The 20,095-nt window shown below is 35.2% G+C and overlaps 1 protein-coding gene across 1 annotated transcript; it reads left to right on the plus strand.

Moving 5' to 3' along the window:
- Nucleotides 1-458: 458 nt before the first annotated feature.
- LOC138314456 (adenylosuccinate lyase-like) lies at nt 459-15,249 on the plus strand. Its single transcript, XM_069254810.1, is given in 14 exon segments — nt 459-652; nt 873-1,085; nt 1,302-1,346; nt 3,515-3,594; nt 3,867-4,038; nt 6,018-6,064; nt 6,550-6,640; nt 7,639-7,708; nt 8,776-8,923; nt 9,575-9,655; nt 10,006-10,066; nt 10,068-10,112; nt 13,606-13,782; nt 14,912-15,249. Coding segments are annotated over 14 exon segments (1,479 nt in total). The 5' UTR covers nt 459-490; the 3' UTR covers nt 14,999-15,249.
- Nucleotides 15,250-20,095: the final 4,846 nt, after the last annotated feature.

Below are 20,095 nucleotides of genomic sequence, written 5' to 3' on the forward strand. Positions count from 1 at the left end.
ATATAAAAGATTTTTTTTTACTATTAGCGTTGGTTACCATATTTTTAATTAATTGCTTGTCTTTTAGTTAAATGTGTAAATGATAATTTTATTAAAGAATGATATTTATTTATACAAACTAGTAATTCATAAATTCATGAAACATTGTATAGCTCAAAAATTAGCAAAATTATGAAACAAATTGGTCCCAAATTGTTAGCGAGGTCTGTTTTTTGACGTCAGGTATATAAGGGAGGTAAGTAAGACTACACAGTTGGTGTTCTTAAAAGTTATTGAACCACTGATCGTACCTGCGAGCTTTTCCTGTTTCTGTTCTGTTTCAGTTTGTTTTATTTTTTGGTAAAAGGCAAAGAGAAATACTATAAAAAAGTCAAATGATTCATATTTGCATACAAATATCACCTCTTGTTTCAAAGCGCTGGAATGACCACGATCTACTTTCACTTTCACGTTGTTACCGGAAGTTGCATGTTTTTCAGTACTGCTCATCATGGCAGATACATTAAAGCCCGCTAAAAGTTCAGAACATGAAAAGTACCGTTCTCCTCTTGTTTCTAGATATGCCAGTCCAGAAATGGCAAAGAACTTTGGCGAACTGAAAAAATTCTCTACTTGGAGGCTGTTATGGACTTACTTAGCAGAAGCAGAAAAGGCATGTGTTTATGTGCATTCCATGATGTTTAGTGTAGACAGGCCTATTGGCAAACAACTGTCGGCCCAAACAGTAATTATTAAAACGGAAACAACAATTTTTCTGACAATGTGTGTGGAGATCGTATGAACAGAAACATATATTACGTGTATAGATGTCTCTGGTATGAGTTACTGCACATGTTTTATTCATTGTTTTGTTATGTTATTTTATGTTGCAGAAAATAGGTTTGGAGAATGTTACTATCACAGACGAACAGATCAATAACATGAGAGCCAATGTCGAGAATATTGACTTTGAACGTGCTGCAATTGAAGAAAAGCGTGTGCGACATGACGTCATGGCTCATGTTCACACGTTTGCTGCCTGCTGTCCAGAGGCTGCCCCCATAATACACCTGGGGGCCACGTCAGCTTATGTTGGAGATAATACGGTAATTATAACAACCCAAAATAAACTGGGGGGCCACGTCAGCTTATGTTGGAAAATAAACTGGGGGCCATGTCAGCTTATGTTGGAAATAATACGGTAATTATAACAATCAACCCAAAATAAACAGGGGGCAACATCAGCATGTTAGGAAAGTTTTATTTTGAAAATTCTTTGAAATGATCATAATATTAAATCTTGTTCATCAAATGTCTTTCAGGACCTCATAGTTATGCGGGATGGCTTTAATATTCTTCTACCAAAGGTAAGCAATATCCTGAAATATTTGTTAAATATACATTTCAGAATTGACCAAATGATTTATCTTGACATTGAAGTCTAAAAATATCCAATTGTAATAACATATTTGTAAATGTCGCCAAATTCGTTGTTTTATCAAAATCATGTTTTGAAAAGATATTTGTTTACTTAAGGTTTATTTCAGGTTAAAAGCAAAGTAACCCATTCATTTCTGTAGATAATAAGAACATATCTAATTTATAGGCTGAAACAGTTCAGGGGTCAATGAGTTAAGGACGTGCCAGGTTTAGGACAAGAAGAAAGAGTTTTTGACCACTAAAACATTGATGTCATTATTTTTTAATTCCATCAGAGTATGAAATAAATTTTGTTTGCAGAACTAATTTGCAAACAAAATTCATTTCATAACCTGATGAAGTTAATAAATAGTGACATCAATGCTTGTGATTAATTTTTCAGACTACTTAATTGAATTGATAAAATAAAATACGTTTAAACGTACATTTCCATTCATTTTCCAATGGATGATTTTTAGCTCACCTGGCCCGAAGGGCCGGTGAGCTTATGTCATGGCGCGGCGTCCTTCGTCCGTCGTCCGTCCGTCCGTTCAACATTTCCTTTAAATCGCTACTAGTCATAGAGTTCTGCATGGATTGTAACCAAATTTGGCCACAAACATCCTTGGGGGAAGGGGAACAGAACTTGTATAAATTTTGGCTCTGACCCCCCCGGGGGCAGGAGGGGCGGGGCCCAATAGGGAAAATAAATGTAAATCCTATAAAACGCTACTTGTCCTAGAGGTCTGCATGGATTGTAACCAAATTTGGCCACAAACATCCTTGAGGGCAGGGAAACAGAACTTGTATAAATTTTGGCTCTGACCCCCTGGGGGCAGGAGGGGCGGGGCCCAATAGGGGTAATAGAGGTAAATCCTATAAATCGCTACTTGTCCTAGAGTTCTGCATGGATTGTAACCAAATTTGGCCACAAACATCCTTGGGGGAAGGGGAACAGAACTTGTATAAATTTTGGCTCTGAACCCTCTGGGGGCAGGAGGGGCGGGACCCAATAGGGAAAAGAAAGGTAAATCCTATAAAACGCTACTTGTCCTAGAGGTCTGCATGGATTGTAACCAAATTTGGCCACAAACATCCTTGAGGGCAGGGAAACAGAACTTGTATAAATTTTGGCTCTGACCCCCTGGGGGCAGGAGGGGCGGGGCCCAATAGGGGTAATAAAGGTAAATCCTAAAAATCGCTACTTGTCCTAGAGTTCTGCATGGATTGTAACCAAATTTGGCCACAAACATCCTTGGCGGAAGGGGAACAGAACTTGTATAAATTTTGGCTCTGACCCCCTGGGGGCAGGAGGGGCGGGGCCCAATAGGGGTAATAAAGGTAAATCCTAAAAATCGCTACTTGTCCTAGAGTTCTGCATGGATTGTAACCAAATTTGGCCAAAGACATCCTTGGAGGAAGGGGAACAGAACTTGTATAAATTTTGGATCTGACCCCCGGGGGGCAGGAGGGGCGGGGCCCAATAGAGGAAACAGAGGTAAATCCTATAAATCGCTACTTGACCTAGAGTTCTGCATGGATTGTAACCAAATTTGGCCACAAACATCCTTGGGTGAAGGGGGACAGAACTTGTATAAATTTTGGCTCTGACCCCCCGGGGGGCAGGAGGGGCGGGGCCCAATAGGGGAAATAGAGGTAAATCCTATAAATCGCTAATAGTCATATAGTTCTGCTTGGATTTTAACCAAATTTGGCCCAGAAACATCCTAGGGGTTAACAGAATTTGTATAAATTTTGGCTTTGACCCCCTGGAGCAGAAAGAGTGGGGCCCAATAGGGGAATTAGAGGTAAATATTCAAATTCCTTCAGAAAAGAAACAATGAACTTGTATTCAGAACATTCCTAGGCATTACAAACCAGGTGAGCGATACAGGCCCTCTGGGCCTCTTGTTTCTTTATCAATACGCGAATCGCGATGTCGATGTCTATTGTAATGTCATGATAACATAAGATTTTAGCACCATTCTGGAGGCTTTTTTTCTTTATAGTAGTACAAAGATAAAAAAAAAATCTGCCTATTTAAAAAGTCAGATTTAGTATGAAACAAATAAAAATCAATTTTTGGTACATTAAATCTGTATTTATTTGATTACAGTTAGCTAGATGTATACAAAGATTGAGCAGATTTGCTGATGAATACAAGGACATGCCCTGCTTGGCCTATACACATTTACAGTAAGTAACAGTTCTTCTTTTTATTATATTGTATATGTCAGTTATATTTTTCGTTTGAGGAAACCAAATCTTTTCTTTCTCACTTCTTCAAGACATCTACTTGCTATTTAATTTGTAATACAGATGATTTAGGCCCATGATTTGTCGAAATAATTTTCAAATACTCTGGTATTGTTACAATAAGGGACCTAGAATGTTTTTAGGGAATTATAGGTAAATTTTTCATAAGTTTTCAAGAAAAGATAAAACATTAGTCAAGTTTATTTTCACAGACCAGCTCAACTGACCACTGTCGGGAAAAGAGCATGTTTGTGGATCCAGGACCTTGTTATGGATGTTCAAAATTTAGAAACAGCTCGCAACAATCTGAGGTTCCGTGGTGTCAAAGGAACAACCGGAACCCAGGCCAGTTTTCTAGCACTCTTCAAAGGGGATCATGCAAAGGTGAAGATTCTTTATTCAATCACAATTCACTGGCTTTAGCCGAGAGAGTTTTCTCTGTCACCCCTTGGGTATGACAGATAGCGCTTGTGGCTCTTTTTGTTGTGGCAAAACAACTACGCAACATCATAAATTCATGTGGCATACCTGTGGTGTGCATCGTCGATGGCATCATCAATATTGATGTGCGGTCAACAGCCCAATGTTGCAGTGAAAATGGTTCTTTTGAGAATACTGTCTCATTCTGTTGTTGTTGTTTTTTTAGCCCACCATCATCAGATGGTGGGCTATTCAAATCGCCTTTCGTCCGTGGTCCGTCGTCCGTCCGTCCTTCCGTCCGTCCGTCCGTCCGTCCGTCCGTTAACAATTCTTGTTACCGCTATTTCTCTAAAAGTACTGAAGGGATCTTTCTCAAATTTCATATGTAGGTTCCCCTAGGACCCTAGTTGTGCATATTGTATTTTGGGACTGATCGGTCAACAAGATGGCCGCCAGGCAGCCATCTTGGATTTTGATAGTTAAAGTTTGTTACCGCTATTTCTCAGAAAGTACTGAAGGGATCTTTCTCAAATTTCATATGTAGGTTCCCCTAGGACCCTAGTTGTGCATATTGCATTTTGGGACTGATCGGTCAACAAGATGGCCGACCAGCCGCCATCTTGGATTTTGATAGTTAAAGTTTGTTACGGCTAATTCTCAGAAAGTACTGAAGGGATCTTTCTCAAATTTCATATGTAGGTTCCCCTAGGACCCTAGTAGTGCATATTGCATTTTGGGACTGATCGGTCAACAAGATGGCCGCCAGGTAGCCATCTTGGATTTTGATAGTTAAAGTTTGTTACCGCTATTTCTCAGAAAGCACTGAAGGGATCTTTCTCAAATTTCATATGTAGGTTCCCCTAGGACCCTAGTAGTGCATATTGCATTTTGGGACTGATCGGTCAACAAGATGGCCGCCAGGTAGCCATCTTGGATTTTGATAGTTAAAGTTTGTTACCGCTATTTCTCAGAAAGCACTGAAGGGATCTTTCTCAAATTTCATATGTAGGTTCCCCTAGGACCCTAGTTGTGCATATTGTATTTTGGGACTGATCGGTCAACAAGATGGCCGCCAGGTAGCCATCTTGGATTTTGATAGTTAAAGTTTGTTACCGCTATTTCTCAGAAAGCACTGAAGGGATCTTTCTCAAATTTCATATGTAGGTTCCCCTAGGACCCCAGTTGTGCATATTGCATTTTGGGACTGATCGGTCAACAAAATGGCCGACCGGTAGCCATCTTGGATTTTGTTAGTTAAAGTTTGTTACCGCTATTTCTCAGAAAGTATTGAAGGGATTGTTCTCAAATATCATATGTAGGTTCCTCTAGGACCCTAGTTCTGCCTATTGCATTTTGCGACCACCATCTTGGATTTTGATAGTTTAAAGTTTGAAAAGCAGAAAAAAAAAGTGTAAGTTTGAAAAGCACAGAAAAGATCCCTCTTTCATTTGTCAGACATAGATCAATCTTTGGTGGGCGCCAAGATCCCTCTGGGATCTCTTGTTGTGTTTTGTTTTCGGAATGTGGAAAGAAAAAATAAGTACATTTGTATTTCCTACCTTGGGGGTGTGGCAATGAAATTCAACCCTTGGGGGAATTATTCAAGCCTTGGGTTAGATGTTAATGAATTACCAGTTGTGATTTCTGTTATGTACCGTCAAGGTAGGGAAAGATTCCATTAATCTTGTATTGTTATCTCTCAGTGATTGTTATATCATAAAGCTGTTTTGAATTACAAATGGTGTAATGATCAATACTTGATCCAAAGAGAAGATTACTATAAAACATTATGAGAGTACTGAATGATGAGGGGGGGGGGGGGGTTATTTCAATTCAAAAGGACTATTTATAGTTTGATTTCTTCCAAAATCTTAAGTTATTATAGTAATATCTTTGGAAATTTGTAGATTAATGTTTTTGGAAATTTGTTTTTAATTTCACAGGTTGAAGAACTGGATAAACTTGTAACAGAAAAAGCTGGATTTAAAACGTAAGATGTTTTGAGTTACAGAATAAGGGGTGTTAATGTCATCAGAGGTTCATTCAAGGTCACAGTGGCTAAGATCGTTTAATGACTTCTTCTCAGTAATTGAAAAGATAGAATGCCAGATGACTGTTGAGGCCCTTGCATTTATTGTTGAAGAAATAACCTGAATGCTGACTCATAGCAATGTTTACAGACAGTGAATTTCAACTTCTGCTGTATTTAAGCAGGAAAGCATGATCCTGAATATTGCTGATAAAACTTTATCTGAACAAAATTAGGTACCGGGTATGTATTCAATGTAATGGTCAGGTTTTTAATTTACATCAATGTAAAATTACACCTTAAAGGGAAATAATAAAATGAAATCATGTACATGTACAAAATGTAATTGATTCTCCTAGACATTCTGAGATGACATTGAAACTTTAAAATCCAGTTAAAACTGAGTACAATTCAGTTTTTTTAAGGCTGCTATTTTTTCTCGATAGGAACTTTTTGATCTGTGGTCAGACCTACAGTAGGAAAGTCGATGTAGACTGCCTAACCACTCTGGCCAGTTTAGGAGCCTCTGTCCATAAGGTTTGTGTTTTAAAGGTCGGATATAAGATCAATAATCTTTAATCTGACTGATGTCTACTGAGAAAAGTTCATCCTAACTTGACATACTACTTATTATGTACAAACAACAAAAAAAGACAGTCCAACTCAAATGATTCCTGTACTAACTTTGAGTAAATAATACTGGAAGGAACCACTAGCGCTGGTCTCCCTTTTTTCCGCATATTTTCTATTAATTCATCGTGAGGTTTCTGTATTCAGTTGGATCAGCGGCCGTTTCCATCAAAATCTTTTATGAAATTCCACTTTCCAGGACACTGTGCGTGGTATACAAAGTATAGACCCTTTGAGGGACTATACTTTGTATAATACAATGATGTACCATATTCACCGTAATTATTGCCCCTCCCCTTTTCTGGATTAAATTTGAAGTTGTATAAACACCTCAATCCCGTAGATTTAACAATGTTTTACAACATGTGATGTCTCTAACATCAGCATTGTATCCTATATTACATCAACAAGCTAATTCTTTACATGTGAATCACAAAATAATAATGTGTCTCAAACTATAAAAGGAATACATTTGTATGTGCAAATTACAGCGAATACTGTATGTTTTGTGTATGTCCAGTGTTTTCACTTTGCTTTCTTCGACAGATGAAGTTCAGATCACTACATTAAATCTATTTATATTTGGGCTTTATTGGCTTAATGAGAAATAAAAGGAAAGTTGAAAATATAAGTAGGATTGCAGTAGAATGGTAAGACATATTTTCCCTGGCTGGCCCAAGGTGGGTCTAAGAATTGGGATCAGACGTAGTCATAATAACATAAATATAAAAAAATCAGAGAGGTAAAATCAAGTAATCTCTAAACCATGAAACTAAGCACTCACAAATATTATATATTATTTCAGTACAAGGTGTAAAATGTGTGTGTGTTAGATTGGTGATTAATTTTGTATTCCCACTAGTAGTAATAAATGAGCATGGTAAACTGATGTTTTACAATTACAGATTTGTACCGATATTCGCTTGCTAGCAAGCTTTAAAGAGCTGGAGGAGCCATTTGAAAAAGAACAGATTGGTAAATATATTATATATTAGTATTATACGTTTACCAGGGATCGATATTATAACCGTAGCCGGACTGCCCAGGGTAGCTAGGTCAGACCTCTTGTCAGGCAAGTCAGTTATGTCTGCGACTTGCCCAACTGGGCATGTGGGGATTTTATTCTCCCGTCATTCACTGATTTGTCACCGGTTTTAGCCGTGGGAGATTTCTCTGTCAACCCCTATAGGGTATGATAGATTGCACTCGCTAACCTTTTGAACCTGAAAACAATTACGTGACTTCATGACTTCATGCAGTGTGACCGTGGAACGCATTGTTGATGATGTCATCAATATTGACACGCAGACAACGGAACCATGTTCATGTCGCAGTGAAAATGCTTCTTTTGGGCTATTTTTTGGGGGGCTTCCTTTTCTTTTATATATGGGAGAAAAAGAATCATTCCCTACCTATGGAGGGTGTGACAACAAAATCACAACCCTCAGGGGGGGAATTCCTGAATGTCCAACCCTAGGCAAGCCTCGGGTTGGACGTTTATGAATTACCCACTTGGGTTGTGATTTCGTTGTCACACCCTCTAGATAGGGAAAGACTCTATTAGTCAAGTGCCAGTGATACTTGTTAATTAAGTTGATGTAGATTTGATGTCACAGTCAATAAAACAGCAGAAACAGTATTTATTGCTTATCTTAACAGAACATATTTTGTTACAAAAGAAGCTATTTACTACTCTAAACAAACATTAACCGGGCACTGAATGTCACATTACAAGGCTGGGTAAATAAATTTAAATTCCATTTTATATATATAGATTTGATAATGGGAGTCCTTCACGTACCACATCATACCTAATAACATTTGAATGACGTCACAAGATGATATCTCACACTAACGTCATTTCAGCAGGAAGATTGCAAAGAGTAACGTTCCATCACTACTGGAGATACTAGTCCCGCACAAACGTTATCGGGTATCACGTGGTACGTGAACTAGTCCCATTAATTTTGAAATGTTGAAACTTTAAACACTGGCCATCAAAACTCTAAGAATTTTTATTATTTTACCCATGGGTTTCTCAGGGTCCAGTGCCATGCCATACAAACGTAACCCAATGAGGAGTGAACGTTGCTGTGCGTTATCACGTCACCTGATGTGCTTGGTTCAGGACCCGCTAATGACGGCGTCAGTACAGTGGATGGAACGTACATTAGACGACAGCGCTAATAGGTTAGTATATATTAGTTAGTACATATCAGTTATTAACAACACATGTACATATCAGTTATTAACAACACATGTACATATCAGTTCAAACGACACATGTACATATCAGTTATAGATTACACATGTACATATCAGTTATTAACAACACATGCACATATCAGTTATAAACTGCAAATTTACATGTCAGTTATAAACTGCAAATTTACATATCAGTTATAAACTACACATGTACATATTAATTATAAACTACACACATTTACATATCAGTTATAAACTACACATGTACATATCACTTATAGACTACACATGAACATATCAGTTCTAAACGATACACGTACATATCAGTTATTAAACTACACATGTACATATCAGTTATAGACTACACATGTACATATCAGTTATAAACTACACATGTAAATATCAGTTATACATTACACATGTACATATCAGTTATAGATTACACATGTACATATCAGTTATAAACTACACATGTACATATCAGTTATAAACTACATGTGTACATATCAGTTATAAACTACACATGTACATATCAGTTATAAACTACACGTGTACATATCAGTTATAAACTACACGTGTAAATATAAGTTATAAACTACACATGTACATATTAGTTCTTTCTAATCGTGTTTACAGACGAGTGTGTTTAGCCGAGGCTTTCTTGACGGCTGACATAATCCTGAGTACACTACAGAACATCTCTGAGGGCATTGTGTGGTCTACCCAAAGGTATGGTTATCTAATGTGGTCTACCCAAAGGTAGGGTTATCTAATGTGGTCTTTCCAAAGGGTAGGGTTATCTAATGTGGTCTACCCAAAGGTAGGGTTATATAATTTGGTCTACCCAAAGGTAGGGTTATATAATTTGGTCTACCCAAAGGTAGGGTTATATAATTTGGTCTACCCAAAGGTAGTGTTATTTAATGTCATCTACCCAAAAAATAAATTATCCTAGAATATGTATGGGTAATCATGATATTATATCTGAAATGATTCCAAACACAAACATATTTTATCAATATAATGGCAAATAAGTAAAAAGATAAAAAGTTTGTTATAAGTCAGAGTTATACCCCTTTACAGGTGATTGAGAAGCGAGTGCGACAGGAGCTTCCGTTTATGGCGACGAGAGGATGTGATTATTGCCATGGTAAATGCTGGTGGGAACAGACAGGTAAGAAGTCTATGTAATAACTGTATCTCTGTCTCTGTCCCTTCAATTAAAAGTACAAATGTAGTAGTTCTCTTGGTACTTACTCGTCTGTTTGACAAGGCCATATATAAAGCTGTTATGGTGACATTAAAGTCAAATGAGAAATTATCACCCCATTGTTAGGATGACAAACCAGTAAAGGCAAGACCAGCATTAACTACAAAACCTATCCCAATACACCAAGAGATATTTTTGATTCCTTTTGATCAATGTCTGTTGGTACTTTATAATTAATAATTATATATTTTGACCCTCTGCTCCAAGTCCTAAAGCACTGAAGGAATTTTAAAAACAAAATGCCAAAATCATTTTGAAAATAGTTGTTGTTGCTTTGATATCCCCTGGGATAGAGGGATAACTAAGTTCCAGGGCCCGGTGTGTAGGGGTGCCATGAACAAATACATGTACTGTACAATGAATTATCTGTATAATTTTGTGTGTAGGAGTGCCATGAACAGATACGTGTACTGTACGATGAAATATCTGTATGATTTTTGTGTGTAGGAGTACCATGAACAGATACACGCACTGTATGATGAATTATCTGTATGATTTTGTGTGTAGGAGTGCCATGAACAGATACATGTACTGTACGATGAATTATATGTATAATTTTGTGTGTAGGAGTACCATGAACAGATACACGCACTGTATGATGAATTATCTGTATAATTCTGTGTATAGGATTAGGAGTGCCATGAACAGATACATGTACTGTATGATGAATTATCTGTATAATTTTGTGTGTAGGAGTACCATGAACAGATACACGCACTGTATGATGAATTATCTGTATAATTTTGTGTATATGATTAGGAGTGCCATGAACAGATACATGTACTGTATGATGAATTATCTATATAATTTTGTGTGTAGGAGTGCCAGGAACAGATACATGTACTGTATGATGAATTATCTGTATAATTTTGTGTATAGGATTAGGAGTGCCATGAACAGATACATGTACTGTATGATGAATTATCTGTATAATTTTGTGTGTAGGAGTACCATGAACAGATACACGCACTGTATGATGAATTATCTGTATAATTTTGTGTATAGGATTAGGAGTGCCATGAACAGATACATGTACTGTATGATGAAATATCTGTATAATTTTGTGTATAGGATTAGGAGTGCCATGAACAGATACATGTACTGTATGATGAATTATCTGTATGATTTTGTGTGTAGGAGTGCCATGAATAGATACGTGTACTGTACAATGAATTATCTGTATAATTTTATGTGTAGGAGTGCCATGAACAGATAATGTACTGTACGATGAATTATCTGTATAATTTTGTGTGTAGGAGTGCCATGAACAGATACATGTACTGTATGATGAATTATCTGTATATTTTTTGTGTGTAGGAGTGCCAGGAACAGATACATGTACTGTACGATGAATTATCTGTATAATTTTGTGTGTAGGAGTGCTAATAGATACATGTACTGTATGATGAATTATCTGTATATATTTTATGTGTAGGAGTGCCATGAACAGATACATGTACTGTATGATGAATTATCTGTATATTTTTGTGTGTAGGAGTGCCATGAACAGATACATGTACTGTACAATGAATTATCTGTATAATTTTTGTGTGTAGGAGTGCCATGAACAGATACATGTACTGTACGATAAATTATCTGTATGATTTTGTGTATAGGAGTGCCATTAACAGATACGTGTACTGTATGATGAATTATCTGTATGATTTTGTGTGTAGGAGTGCCATGAACAGATAGTGTTTTGATGTACTGAGTACGATGAATTATCTTGTAATAAATTTTGTGTGTAGGAGTGCCATGAACAGATATGTGTACTGTACGATGAATTATATGTATAATTCTGTGTGTAGGAGTGCCATGAACAGATACATGTACTGTACGATGAATTATCTTGTAATTTTGTGTGTAGGATGTGCCATGAAAACAGATCTGTGCCATGAACAGATACATGTATTTGTACTGTATGTGAATTATCTGTATATTTTGTGTGTAGGAGTGCCATGAACAGATACATGGTGTAGGAGTGCCATGAATGAACATGACTTTATACGATACATGAATTACTGTATAATTTTGTGTGTAGGAGTGCCATGAATGAACAGATACATGTACTGTATGATGAATTATCTGTATAATTTTGTGTGGTAGGAGTGCCATGAACAGATATGTACTGTATGATGAATTATCTGTATGATTTTGTGTGTAGGAGTGCCATGAACAGATATATGTACTGTATGATGAATTATCTGTATAATTTTGTGTGTAGGAGTGCCATTAACAGATACGTGTACTGTATGATGAATTATCTGTATGATTTTGTGTGTAGGAGTGCCATGAACAGATACATGTACTGTATGATGAATTATCTGTATGATTTTGTGTGTAGGAGTTGCCATGAACAGATACATGTACTGTACGATGAATTATCTGTATAATTTTGTGTGTAGGAGTGCCATTAACAGATACATGTACTGTATGATGAATTATCTGTATAATTTTGTGTGTGTAGGAGTGCCATTGAACAGATACATGTACTGTATGATGAATTATCTGTATAATTTTGTGTGTAGGAGTGCCATGAACAGATAACATGTACTGTATGATGAATTATCTGTATAATTTTGTGTGTAGGAGTGCCATGAACAGATACATGTACTGTATGATGAATTATCTGTATGATTTTGTGTATAGGAGTGCCATGAACAGATACATGTAACTGTACGATGAATTATCTGTATAATTTGTGTGTAGGAGTGCCATGAACAGATACATGTACTGTATGATGAATTATCTGTTAATTTTGTGTGTAGGAGTGCATGAACAGATACATGTACTGTACGATTAATTATCTGTATAATTTTGTGTGTAGGAGTGCCATGAATGTACTGTATGATGAATACATAATTTGTGTAGGAGTGCCATAACTGTATACATGTACTTTACTGTATGAATTATCTGTATAATTTTGTGTGGTTAGGAGTGCCATGAACAGATACATGTACTGTATGATGAATTATCTGTATAATTTTGTGTGTAGGAGTGCCATGAACAGATACGTGTACTGTACAATGAATTATCTGTATAATTTTGTGTGTAGGAGTGCCATGAACAGATATGTGTACTGTACAATGAATTATCTGTATAATTTGTGTGTGTAGGAGTGCCATGAACAGATATGTGTACTGTACAATGAATTATCTGTGATAATTTTGTGTGTAGGAGTGCACATGAACTGGATACTGTACCATGAATTACAGATTTTATGTGTAGGAGTAGATGAACAGATACATTACTGTATGAATTATCTGTGTGTGTGTAGGAGTGCCATGAACAGATACATGTACTGTACGATGAATTATATGTATAATTCTGTATGTAGGAGTGTAATGAACAGATACGTGTACTGTACGATGAATTATCTGTATATTTTTGTGTGTAGGAGTGCCATGAACAGATACGTGTTCTGTCCCAGGAGGCTGGACAGAATGTGAAACAGGAAGGCGGAGAAAATGATCTGGTGGATAGATTAAAGAAATCTTCATACTTTGCACCTGTGAGAGATTCTCTAGATGATATACTGGAGCCACGGAATTTTATTGGTCGAGCACCTCAACAGGTATTGATCTTGATAATTACAGAGTAAGCTGAATGTTTAGAATTTTGTAAAATCAGCAGTTACACTCGAATCTGTTGGAATTATATGGGGCATCAGGTTTCCTCAGTGTCTGTACTTAACACTTAAAGATACTACTCTGCTGACAAATATATTTTTTTCTCAATAAAAAACAGGAGCAGACAAATTATTAGTTTTTTCCAGTTACAAAAGTCACGTTCTTTACACCATTACCCACTCACAGGGACTTGGCACGAAAAATTTTAACCAACAGTATACATATATATATTATAGTATCAAGGGTATGAACTCTGCGGTCGAGAAAAACAGACCTATTTTTTAAAAACCGTGATTATTTTAATAAATGGGCTCTATACACCATTGACGTATATCTTATCTTAAAGAGAAATAATTTATCTTTCCATTGAGTGCTTGATGAACAAAATTGGCCAAGTGTGAAGTTATGGCTTGACGAATCAGGAAAAGTTATGCTAGGTAGGCATTTCCCTGTCGGACGAATCGGGAAATTTACGAAACCAATATGCTAAAATACAACATTTACGCCTGTGGTGGTAAACAGTACCCATAACTGTGTTCATCCACAATCTCCTTTGGAGGTGTCATGACCCGTACTTTGAAGAAACTCAATTTAAACATCGTGTAGCTCACTTACTTAAACCATCACCGCCATGTTCATTTTTCTCTCGGAATACTTCTCGATTTTACATATCGTGACTGCAAATTATGTAGTGTTGTGCTTGTAGGTAAAATCGAGAAGCTTCTAATTTTACTTCAAGATAAAAATATTAAAAATAATAATTAATTGCGTTCTGAAAAAATTCTGTGGCACTATGTCCTTTATGGAATAAAGTAATGATTGCGCATGCACCAAAAAATTAAATTTCAGTGGTTTGAATTTTCACAATTTAGCTTTCAGTGTATATGTGATTGAACCTTTTCTCAATATTTTCGTGGATCAAATATTCTGAGACAAGAACAATCTACCATGAAGACGTGAAAAATTTCATTCCCATAAAACTTATTAGGTATATCATACTATATCAAACAAGATTCAGATAATGGCTGTATGATATTTCTATATTTCATGTTTCTTTCTTATTAATTTTGTCAGGTTTCCAGGTTCATTGAGGCGGAAGTCAATCCAAGCATAAAAAAATACACTGATCAAATGGAGGTGACTTCAGAGCTTCACCTTTGATCTTTGACCTTGAGAAGGATGTGACCTCAGAGCTTCACCTTTGATTTTTGACCTCGAGAAGGATGTGACCTCAGAGCTGCACCTTTGATCTTTGATCTTTGACCTTGAAAAGGATGTGACCTCAGCGCTTAATCTTGATCTTTGACCTTGAGAAGGATGTGACTTCATTAATTGTCATGATATTGTCAATGTTTTGCAGTTTCTCAACTACACAAAAATGTTTTCTTATAATAAAAATTGTGTTGTAAAAATTGTTTTTGCCTTTTTTATAACACAAAAAGTAACAGAGATTGAATGGTTTGTTGGTAGACATCCTGGTGGATTTTGTCTATCTTATATGAAGGGTATAAACCATAACTCAGTCAGTATACTTATAGTTTGAATGTTTCGTAACAACAACATGTTCATCAGTAAAAGAAAACAAACTTGATCTTATGCTGTTGGACTTTAATTCTCCCGATAGTGTATTTGGTCTTTTGGACCATTATATTTCCAAAAAGAGAACTTTGCATCTTTCCTATTTCATGAAGTCAATCTATTTTTGTGTTCAGAACAGACAGTTACTTCAGGGGAAAGTTGACAGTATATTATTGAGAGACTAATGGCTATGTAGAGGATATGCCTTGTTTCTTGATGAATACCAGCTATATTTCAGTGATTGAGGTGGAAAATATAAAAGTTTCTACCTCATGATAAAATATTATTGGTATTCATCAAGAAACAAGGATCAATTTGTTTTCTCGTTTCCATTTAGAGAAGACCATCAATACTACATATAGTTCCGCTAAAGCTAGGTTATCCCGACATTGTATTTTACAGAGTTATTTGCCCTTGCGATTATTACATTTAGCATAACATCATATTTCTACAAAAAAATATGATGTCATTTTTGTGCACAAACTAATGACGTAACAATCAAAATGATATTTTCACTATCAATGCCGCATTGATATTTTCATTGGAGTAAAAATCGCTTTTATGTTCACCGTAAAAACTAATATTTCAGTGCAAAAAATGTAACAAAATATTTGCATTCGCATGTCACAATTACTGTATAAACTAACTAAAGTGAAGTCTCTGACACCCAAACCATTATGATGTCACTAATGTTAACGTCAGCTAATCACTGTCAAAATGGCTGTTTCATCTTGTGGAGTTATCGTTGATGATAAACAGTTTTCCTGGTCTAATTTACACTATTTGAATTTATGATTTCCTTATTAAACGTAAATATAAGAATTAAACTTTCTTATGGAATCTACATAAACCATAGATTCCATAAGAAGATAGTTTTATGCTTAAATGGTTGATGTACTGTATTTGATCCAATAAGCGCCCTGGGCGCTTAAAAAAATTGAAGCAATTAAGGGGGCACTTATTAGAAACAAATTTGGACTAGCCTTTCATAAAATCATTCTACATAGTAAGCCATAAATCAATTTGTAAAAGAAATTGGTAAGGAAACTAACACAGTTTTCATATTTCCAGTCTGCATTTATTTCGAAGTACATATGTAAGTGAAATTGAAGCCTAAAAAAGGGGGAAAGGCGATTATAGGAATGGGGGCACTTATTGGGTCGAATATGGTACATTTATTACGAAATGTAATGGAGACATTGATGAATGGCAAACTATAGTCGGATGATAAGTATCCAAATGAATGACAAAAGAACAAGATACATGTATTTTGAATATTTTATTTCCATGATAGGTAAAAACCACAACATAGAAAATTGTTTTTAGTGCATACATCTATAGGGTAATTCTCAGCATCTTGAAGAGCAAAAACTGCTGATATAACATTATAACCCTCACATCCTTAAATTCCCACATCATATACCAATACTACACCTTTGAAAACCAACATAAATGCTCACAAAAACTGTAGTTGTTTTAAACCTGTTGCCATAGACAACCTGACAAATACATAAAACTAACATATATTTTATCACATAATCTGCCAATTTTCCAGTAACTTTGCCATTGTTATATTTTTACATGTGTCATTATTATAGTATATGACTAGCAACCAATTTCATCGGCAGGAAATTCATTGTGACGTCATGATAAAACAATGATGTGATACCAATGATATGACGTCAGGAAGCAATCACTTTAAGTTTGGATTCAAGGACAGCATAAAGGTTGTGCCAAATCTGTCGCAGCATATTTCCACATTTTAAACGAAGGTTGTTATAGCTATGTGATATACTGTATTAAATTTGTCTTTTATGCTTTCAAGGTTTGTGAAAATAAAATCTTACATGAAATGAACACTTGTTTAGGATCCTACACATACATATATTTTCTGAAATCATTTCTGCCTGGTTTCTTCTAAATATCATAGATAAAATGTATATTTACACAAACTTTAACAATTGGTAAGGTTATGGACGAGAATTTTGTCAACAAATCGACCATTCCATTCACTTTGTACACTCAACATGCATATAGCATTTTAACACTTACCAGTTTATTAGTAACGCTATGTACATCGAATCTATATTTATACGTATGTATATATACATATCTCAGCCTCACATATATTCAAAGCCAATATGTATACCAAAAGCCTTAGCAAAGCACAAATAAAAAACAAATTATTGCAAGGAGAGCTATGGAATATATACCTCTTTCGTCTTTGGAAAACATCAACAACATGTAAAAATGAATACAGTAAACCGGCTTTCTTTCACAACAACAAATTAGATTTCGCAATTTCCATTTCAAAACAAGTTTGCAAAAATCAACATTCATAGATTTAAATATTGAATGAAAAATACTATCAATATAAGTGATGTAGATATTAATTCGCAGAGAATAACTTTTGCGATGTTTACTTGGATCTCAAATCCAAAATTGTAAAGTAACTCGCATGTGAAATTTTTTTACTGTATGTAGATTCACTTTGTCTTTGGAAAAGAAACCAACTCAATGGATTATTCCGTCTTTGCATATTAAAGAGTTAGCTCCCTTGTGATTAAGTATAGATTGTTACATCATTATTTTGTGAGTGTACTATTCACATTGTTTTCTCTGGAAACTTTGACGTTAAGCTCGCAAAAACATGATACCTACCTACAAGGGCAGATAACTGTAATATGCAAATAGGGAATAGAATTATGGGTTTTGGAGAAGTGTAGATAATTTTGAATAAATATTTACCGGTATCTAAATATAGAATATAGGGAAAAAAAACATCTAAACACGCCAATAAAATCACAGATGTAAATAGTAGAATAAATTAAGTATATTACAAATACCTGCATGATCTGTGAACATGCAAGGATGATGTCATAACGTAACAGTATATATTAGGTGATTCTGTGTATTTAAGTGCAAGTGTACTTATCCTATAACTGCCCTTTAAGAGTAAAACACAGCTAAGGATTTTCATTCTCATTAAAAACATGTTATTTGGTTGATTTTATCATGTAACAGAAGGGTTTTCAAAGAAAAGAGCATATTGACAATTTATAACATATAACACAGAAAAAAATAATGTTTATAAGTTTTGTAAACATAGCGCTATCTAAATTCTAAAGCAAGTTATTTGTAAGTTTAAATTCGCAAAAAAATATACAATGTACATATAAAAAAGATATTATACCATATAACCGATTATTTCGCAATTTCTCAGGATACTGCCATGATTAGAAACATTTGATCTGCAACATTTTGAGATATGGTTGCATCATATACGCTTAAAGCCAGATCTCAAAAATTTTAAAATGCCAAAATTTTAATTTTCTTGCGATCAAAATTAAATTAAATTCTGAAACAGCTGTATGGTATAACATGAACTTGGGGACTAGATACAACAAAACAATTAAATGGAATGAAATCATACATTCAATATTTATACCGAAGTAACAACAAGAGGCCTACAGGGTCCGTAGTGCTCAACCGGTAAAGCAAGCTATGTTATATTAGAGTACATGTATTTAGTGTTACTCTCCTAAAATTCAATAGTATTGCTTGATGAATATACATGGTCAGGTACTGAATGTTTCAATCTTTAAGCAGAGGAAGGATTATGGAGAAATTACTTTATTACCTCTACTGGCAATTTGCTCGTCAAGCCAGGTGAGCTAAACAGGTGTTTTGCACTTTTGTACCAAATAAATGGAGAATGATATGATCTCTAGCAGTGGTTGAGGTAAATATCACACACATTCACATTGGAAGAATATAAAAATAACGATTCTTAGAAAAGGAGTATAAATGGATAGTACTCCACTTTACAAATGATATGTCCTTGATAACACCCGACACTGCTATTTGCAGGTAAAAATAATGGGTATTTTTTACAATTACTTCTAAAAATAGCATGCACATGTAAATGTATATACAAAACTACAGTTACATTTTCCTCGATCCGTTTTCACTACAAATATTTCCTTTGAAGTAACTAGTAATACTTTTACAATACAGTAAACAAACATGTTTTCTTATACAAAAAAATTTGTGTAATTCAGAATAGAAATCACAAAAATGATTTACACTGGACATTTGTCAGGAGAAGATACAGTTAACATGTACAATAGAACCAGACTACTTTAAATTATATACATGTACCGTATTTGACCCAATAAGCGTCAATGTCCCTATAGCATCTCATTAAGCATCTTTTCATTTTTTCAATTTTTTAACCGCCCTGGGGGCTTATAGGGTTAAATACGGTAACTGCAGTCAAATGTCACTGTTATGTTTTATAGAAAAAAAATCCTTACATCAATTATCATATTTAAAATTTAAAAATAAAAGAGTAATAAATTTCCAATTTGTTGCTGAGCTTACATGAACCTTTTTGAGACATAAATTTCCAATTTGTTGCTGAGCTTACATGAACCTTTTTTAGACAGACACTATGTAAAACAATAAACATACTACAGACACCCAGACGTACACCCTACTACATTTCTTGTCTACAGCCTTCCAATGGTTTTATTGGTCCATATGGACCCATCAATATAATTCCCATACCATATTCGACCCAATAAATGCCCATGTTCCTATAAGCGCCCCTCTTCCCTTTTGATGCCTAAATTTAAATTGCCAAAGTATAAATAAAGACAAAAAAACTACACAAAACCA

The sequence above is a fragment of the Argopecten irradians genome, chromosome 2 (assembly GCF_041381155.1).
Source record: "Argopecten irradians isolate NY chromosome 2, Ai_NY, whole genome shotgun sequence".
In the NCBI taxonomy this organism is placed as follows: Eukaryota; Metazoa; Mollusca; class Bivalvia; order Pectinida; family Pectinidae; genus Argopecten; species Argopecten irradians.